The sequence below is a fragment of the Castanea sativa genome, chromosome 12 (genome assembly GCF_040712315.1).
Source record: "Castanea sativa cultivar Marrone di Chiusa Pesio chromosome 12, ASM4071231v1".
NCBI classification, from domain to species: domain Eukaryota; kingdom Viridiplantae; phylum Streptophyta; class Magnoliopsida; order Fagales; family Fagaceae; genus Castanea; species Castanea sativa.
The window spans coordinates 25081364-25089059 of record NC_134024.1 but is presented as its reverse complement, the minus strand read 5'-3'; the positions used below and the strand labels follow the sequence as shown (position 1 = coordinate 25089059).

Genomic DNA, 7696 nt, shown 5'->3' with positions numbered 1-7696 from the left:
AACCTAAAGTAGATTAAAGAATATAAAAAAATTATCAACCTAAAGCAAAGATGCAAGAAAAATAAAAAATAAAAATCCACCCAAAAATTGCGTGTGTGTGTGAGAGAGAGAGAGAGAGAGAAAGAGAGAGCATTTTTTTTTGTAAGGGAAAACTATGCATAGAATGAAAGAGATAGTGACAAATTTATAGTAAGAATGTGTGAATAAGAAGAGACAAAAATAGAGGAAGATGAAGGGAAAGATGAAGAATGATATTATTGTAAAGGGTAGTACTGGGGAGATGAGAAGGTGAGGAAAGAAGAAAGGTTGGAGAAATAGTGGGGAGATGAAAAGGTAAGGGAGAGAGAAAGGTTAGAGAAGTATAAATATGAAATAAAAAAATATTTAAAAAATTATAAAAAATGGAAAAAAATAATAATAATGACATAGACGCTGATGTAGTTCAATGTGAGCACAGCAACATTAAACGCTACACTTCAGCTTTTAGTTATAATATAGATTATGTGTATGTTTTAATTATAGTGGGAATGAGGATGTTTTCGTAAATTAATATAGTAACAATACAACCAAATCTCTTCCCGTGGAAAAATGATGGATTGTCCACCCAATTATTGTTTGGTGGACATGGTTCTCTTATTTTTGGTAATCCTCCTTCCAAAAAAAAAAAAAAAAAAAAAACTTATCTACCATTCTTCAGACAACACATGTAGCAAGTCAAGTTGACATGCTTGACTTTGTAAAATGGCGTGTCTGATAGTGAATACATAAGCCCATATGAGACTCCAAAGTTGCATATATACTTGAAATATTCCACACCACATGCTCCTATCCCACGAAGTTTATAAAATTAACTATAGTTTATAATATACTTTGATAGCATTATTTGTTTTGACGATTCAAATTGACAACAATGATGTTGATCTCTACTGGTCAAGGAAGACTGCTTGCTGCCTTTATTTTCTACATATCCACCACATTGAACTCTCTCAATCTTTGTTGTGAGTGAGTGAGCTTGGAAAAAAAAAAAAGAGGCCATGGCGACAGGCCTAGCAATAACAAGCGAGGGAGGGAACTACAATGGAAGGATGACCCTTTTTGTGATCCTATCTTGTATGATGGCTGCCATGGGAGGTGTTATCTTCGGCTATGATATTGGAATTTCAGGTCCGTCTTACAATATAGTTTATCATCTCAGCTTTCTTCTTACCATACTTAGCCATTAATCCATTGACATGCTCAACCAGTTACATGCATCATGCTATGCTAGCTTTAAGCCTATATAGCTTTCTTTTCAGTAAAGTCTTCCTATCTTTATTGCTATGCTAGCTTATGAAATTGAAGGAGTTATATTTGGATCAGCTTGGATGATTGTTTGTTTTCCGATTTCTGACATCACATATTGGTTTGTATGAACAATATTATACTGCACATAGTATTATACCCTTATTATATATATATATATATATATATATATATATATATATATATTTTTTTTTTTTTTTTTTTTTTTTTTTTTTTCTGTCTGAGAGACCATTAATATAATGCTAGTAACTCTAAAATATCTGTTTGTTTGTACCTACACGTTTGTTTGCCTTGGGTCTATTTTTGTTGTTTTGCAATTTTTGACTTTTTAGTTTAGCAAAACTGTATTCATTTATAAAATAAAATAAAAAACCCAAAGGAGAATAAAAAAAGTTGCCACTTGGATAGTTGGATCCATCCACTTAAAAATTTTTCCCTCCGCCCTAGCATGGTGGTCAACATGGTTCAAAACCAATATGATTATATGTGTCAAAATTGTAGTTTTCGATATTTTTGGGTTATGAAATCTAGTTTTTTTTTTCCTTAAAAAATCCATATTGTAGTTATTGTTAATGCGATGAATTATCAGCATATGTAATAAAATTATTAACATTTGTGACTCTATTATCATCATTTTAATTAGAAGTAACTAAAATTTATAAAAATAAAAAATAAAAAAGAAAGAATGAAAAAAGAAAAAACCTAGGTAAGCTTTATGACAAGGTCTACTATTGAATTTGACATAGACACATAGGTACAAGCTTTTATCTCCATTATAGTTTAACTTGAAAAGAAATTAAAATACCGAAAAGACCAAGGGAATATTTTCTTAATATAGTATGATATGAATTGATAACAGAATACTCCAAAATTGGGGTATCATATCTTAAACAATCAAAGAGGTACCATAGAATTAGTCATTGACGTTCAAAACAGAATAAGAATCCTACAAATAAAATATAATAATTGTTAAAAATGAAGTTTAGTTATAAAATTAGTTGTAAGCTTGTAGCATTAGACTACAACTTTACTCAATATCTTTTTATTAGAAGTGAATTTTGACAAATTCACCATTGAATTATATCTTTTTCTTATATCTTCTATGTTTGCAAAATTTCTAGAAAATTAAAAATCAATATTTATGTCATCAATAAATTATATAAATTGCAAATTTCTATAATTTAAAATTATGCATAAAATATAAAACTCATAGATCACATAGTAATAATATCCAATTGATACATAATTTGACATGTGAATTAAGAGCTTAAAAAATATGCAATATAACTGTTAAATTTTCAAAATATGTAATAATGTTTATTTTATTGAGTTAGATTGTATTCTTAAACTACAACTAATTTTGTAGTTAAATTTTGTCCAAATGGTAATTATTATTGTTGTTGTTGTGCTTCCTATTATTATAGAATCATGACAGTTGGTTTCACACCGATATTGTGAAGAAAAATAAATAGACACATAAATTAACATTTCAATGATTGGGCAGGCCTACACTTTATATCAATTGATAACCTAAATTTCATAATCGATCCAGAAAATATCGAAAAAAAGTTCTTGCTTGAGTTCATCATCCAGTCACTGGATGTGGATTATAATATAAAAAATTATTGAGATTATTATCATTCTTATTTATTATGTTCAACCATTGTATAACTGTGAAGGTGGAGTAACTTCTATGGATTCATTTCTGAAAAAATTCTTCCCGGAAGTGCTCACTAAGATGAAAGACACCAAGATTAGCAATTACTGCATGTTTGACAGCCAATTGTTAACTTCCTTCACGTCTTCACTCTACGTGGCTGGCCTCGTGGCGTCCTTCTTCGCCTCCTCAGTCACAAGAGCCTTTGGACGCATGCCATCAATCCTTGTAGGAGGAGCTGCATTCCTTGCAGGTGCAGCCCTAGGCGGTGCAGCTTTCAATGTCACCATGCTTATACTTGGTCGTGTCTTGCTTGGAGTTGGGGTTGGCTTTGCAAACCAGGTAGCATATATTAAGAAAATTACATTTATATTAATACAATATTCACAATTAAGAATATTTAGTGTTGCATGCAGTTTTGGTGTTGGCGTATGAGTATATTCCCTTATTTCATCTCCTTCCCTTATATATGTGTGTGTGCGCGTGTTTCTCAAAAAAAAAAAAAAAAAAAAGAAGAATATTTAGTGTTTGCATGTGTATATATGGAAGATTGGATATAGACTCCATCCGTTATTATGGTGCTCACCCACTTTCACTTAATTATATGATGGTAGAATTTTATGACAATACATGCTCTCCCATTCACCCTTCATACTCCAAATAAATTACCTGCTCTTTTTCTTTTTCTTTTTCTTTTTTTGAGATACAAAATAAATTACTTTCAATTCCATATACAATTTTTACTTTCTTTATAAACAGAAAATTTTATTATTTTGCCAAACTTTTGTTTTAAACACTCTATCTCACTAGAAGGTATCTATTTTGATACTTCATAAAGGAAAATGACCAAAAATTTCACTATAATTAATTTCTTCTCCCACCATACACCATTGTCTTTTCATACTTCTAAAGATAGAAGATCTTTGAATTGGATATTCTATTTTACAACAATAGTACTTGTCTTTGCAGGCAGTCCCACTATATCTCTCTGAAATGGCTCCAGCAAAATATAGAGGAGCATTCAACAATGGCTTTCAATTCAGCGTTGGAATTGGTGCGTTATCGGCTACCCTCATCAACTTTGGTACACAAAAGATCAAAGGTGGATGGGGCTGGCGAATCTCTCTAGGAATGGCCGCTGTCCCTGCCTCAATTCTAACACTAGGTGCGATTTTCCTTCCTGAAACACCCAACAGCCTAATCCAACGCAACAATGACCACCAAAAGGCCAAACTAATGCTACAACGTGTCCGAGGTACCAATGATGTGCAAGCAGAATTAGATGATCTCATAAGAGCTAGTTCCATTTCAAAAACCATTGAACACCCATTCAAGAAAATTGTACAAAGAAAATATAGACCACAACTTGTAATGGCTATAGCAATACCCTTCTTCCAACAAGTGACAGGGATCAATGTCATTGCCTTCTATGCCCCAATACTCTTTAGGACAATAGGTTTAGGTGAAAGTGCATCACTTTTATCTGCAGTCCTGACTGGGATTGTTGGTACTGTCTCAACCTTCATATCCATGCTTGTAGTGGATAAATTTGGTCGAAGAGCTTTGTTTACAGTAGGGGGAATTCAAATGTTTATCTCACAAGTTCTTATTGGTGCAATAATGGCAGCTCAGCTAGGTGACCATGGTGGGCTAGACAAAGAGTCTGCATATTTGGTTCTGATTTTGATATGTGTGTATGTTGCTGGGTTTGGATGGTCATGGGGTCCATTGGGATGGTTGGTTCCAAGTGAGATATTTCCCTTGGAGATTCGGTCAGCTGGGCAAAGTATTACAGTGGCAGTGAGCTTTCTTTTCACTTTCATAGTTGCTCAAACTTTTCTTGCTATGCTATGCCACTTCAAGGCTGGGATTTTCTTCTTTTTTGGGGGATGGGTGGTGGTGATGACTGTGTTTGTGTACTTGTTTTTGCCGGAGACTAAGAATATGCCAATTGAACAGATGGACAAAGTTTGGAGGGAGCACTGGTTTTGGAAGAGAATGGTGGGGGAAGTGAGTGGAAAGAGTAAGATAGAAGGACCATGATGCATGATTTGCAAGTCCTCTGTTCTTTCTTCTCCTTCATGGTCCAAAAATACAAAATAGGGTGATGGTGGGATTCAATTATAAATGTATGATACAACACTAAGACCATGTTTAGTAAGCAGGAACAGAATCACAATCAATAGAATTGCTATTCCTTTGAAATTATCATTCAGTTCAGTTATTTAGTTGTATTTTTGTTACTATTCTTTTAAACTAGGGAATAAGGAGTGGTTGTTTCTTATCAAATAAGCCAAGTAACAATCAAAAAACAAAATCCCAAAACCCATCATTAGAAAATGTTGATTATAAGTGTAATCAATTTATACCATGATATGAATTTAATTAAAAAGACAAACAAGTTACAAACCATTTTTTTCTAACGTGTTAATTTAATTTCAAATATGTGTTAACTTTTGCTATGAAACATGTATTATTTGAAAATAAAAAGTTTTTTTTATATATCAATATTTCATTCAAGCAAGTGACTCCGTTAGCTATTAGAAATTTAATATTTATCAAAGATGTTGTTTGATGAAGTGCAAATTCGTCAATCGCGGTGAGTGCGTTCAGATGAAGCCAAATTCTTGTCGTTGTGGTGAAGAAGATGAGACTGCTCCCTTAGAGTGGTCACCGGTGTGGTGCCTGCCACCACGTCTCCGATGCCAAAGTCAGTACAAAGAAACCTTCAAAGTGAAATAGTATTCTAGAATTATGACAAGTATTACTCGGAATGATGTTCATACCTTGTGCTGGTGCTTGTGAGGGTCTTTTATATGTTTTCCACAGCATCTAGCCATTGTAGCAGTTATTATAGCTATAATGTCTCTATTGGTAACGCCTTGTGTCCTATAATGCGGACTTTAATAGGCGTCCAATGGTCTATACAGCTGTATTTGTAACTGCCCGAGATATTATTGCCTATATTGAATGGTCGGATACCTTTGTCACTTGTTGTAGACATTTGGTTGGCTCATCCCAAGGGATGACCCCGCTGGTAATGATGACATCGTCCATGTGAGCTGAAGGCGTCAGTCCCATCAATTGCCCCCTCGAGTTCCGTGGTCGTCGTAGTGTGTTAAGGCGACCATTGGAAGTATAAAAGTTTTCTGTGGCTTTTGGGATTTCGTTCCGCATTTAAGGTGTAGTGGTGGTGTTTCGTGCGTTGTGGCCACGTGGCACATCTTGAGTGGAGCGGTTTTAATGCTTCCATTGTGACTCTTGGTTTCCCTGCTGGTTTTTAGGCTTTTGGTGTCTAACTTTTTAAACTTCCTTACTTCTTCTTTACTCTTTTTCTTTTATTCTTTTTTGCTTTGAGTTTTCCGAGTTGCCACCATTGACCCTGTGCTACCATTGTCACCATGAACCTTCTGTGATTCGCATCCTCTATTCCCTATTCCTTTAGGTATAGCTCTACTCTTTATTTTTATTTCTTTAAGTGTATATTTTCTGTAGCAACTTCTGATTTATCTTTGGCTTTCTGGGTGATTTCTGGTCTTTTTAAGATTCCCACTTTTTCTTTTCTTGAGTCCTATGCTTAGCAGCTCTGAGGTTTGGACCCTTTGTCCCTCTATTTCTTTCCTTTTTTGCTCGTTTAGGGGGGTCTTTAGGAGTTTTCCCTCACCTTGAGAAATTTGTATTAGAGGGTAGCGGGTTAAGTGTAGCATTGGGTGATCTGCTACCGTTGTTACGTCAATCAATTAGTTGGTTTGAGGATTTGGTAAAGGAAAAAGGAGTGATGTCAGAGGTGAGGTCAAGTGAATTAGAGACTGGATTATCGTCTAGTGATAGACCCATAGAAGGGGATACTGTCGTTTCTACTCCTCGGGAGGTTAGGGCTTTCCATGCTCTCGAGAGTGTGTGTAGCCTAGACAGAGACACACTTTCTAGGTTTAAGGATAGATTTCAATTCTAGACTAGGGTTAGGGTTCGTCTGCCTGGTGAGAAGGATCAGGCTTGCCATTTCTTCCCTGGGAAGGTATGCTTCTATGAGGCTGCCGTTCTCTGTGGGCTTAGGTTCCCCGTCCATCCTTTTATTATGGAATTGTTGGGCTATTTTGGTATCGCTCCAGGGTAACTTATGCCCAATTCGTGGAGGATAGTGGTCAGCTATATGGGGATATGGCTGGCCGCTACAGACGAAGACATGATAGGGTGGACGAGCTCGTTTACCTGTATTGTCTAAAAGCATCTAAAGAACATGGGTATTGTGAATTGGTGCCGTGGGAGAGAAGGACTAGGATCGTTCGGGATTTGCCCTCGTCATTCAAATATTGGAAGTCCCGGTTCTTTTTCGTGTCCAAGGATGATTGGGAGACTCCCTCTAACAAGGTTTGGGGTGATCTCCCAAGGCTGCTCCGTTGGTGGAGTACCCCGAACTTAGGTGCAACATTTTTCTTCCCAACCTTTCATCTATCTATTAACTTACCATCACTTAACGCTCATGCCCATTGTTTTGTGCAGTTAAGAGATGACCTAAGCTCAAAAGCAAGTACAAGGATCGAGTTGAGAAAGCGATCAAATACGCCAAGACGATCGAGGATTTTGACGGCCTGGTAGATCCTTAGACTCTTGGCTTTTATTGTCTTGGTCCCGAACCATCTACTTACGTCCTGTCCTTTACCTTGAGGTAGCAAACTGACGATGTCAATTCCCCATTGTGCAAACGGTCAGGGGGAGGATATCTTCATCAACTTC

At 35.7% G+C, this 7696-nt stretch overlaps 1 protein-coding gene across 2 annotated transcripts; it reads left to right on the top strand.

The window, feature by feature from the left end:
- Positions 1-830: 830 nt before the first annotated feature.
- On the top strand, positions 831-5164 carry LOC142620023 (hexose carrier protein HEX6-like). Of its 2 annotated transcripts, XM_075793462.1 has the most exons (4): positions 875-1164; positions 2982-3301; positions 3929-4759; positions 4919-5164. In XM_075793462.1, exons 1-4 carry the CDS (start codon positions 1035-1037, stop codon positions 5000-5002), a joined length of 1365 nt encoding a protein of 454 aa, XP_075649577.1. In that variant the 5' UTR covers positions 875-1034; the 3' UTR covers positions 5003-5164. The 2 variants fall into 2 exon arrangements, with proteins under 2 accessions (XP_075649575.1, XP_075649577.1); XM_075793460.1 differs by having other exon boundaries at positions 831-1164; positions 3929-5164.
- Positions 5165-7696: the final 2532 nt, after the last annotated feature.

Coding starts and splice junctions, on each gene's coding strand:
- LOC142620023 (XM_075793460.1), top strand. CDS start 1,035: ATGGCGACAGGCCTAGCAATAACAAGCGAGGGAGGGAACTACAATGGA. Junction 1,165..2,981: donor CTATGATATTGGAATTTCAG/GTCCGTCTTACA, acceptor ATAACTGTGAAG/GTGGAGTAACTTCTATGGAT. Junction 3,302..3,928: donor GGGTTGGCTTTGCAAACCAG/GTAGCATATATT, acceptor TTGTCTTTGCAG/GCAGTCCCACTATATCTCTC.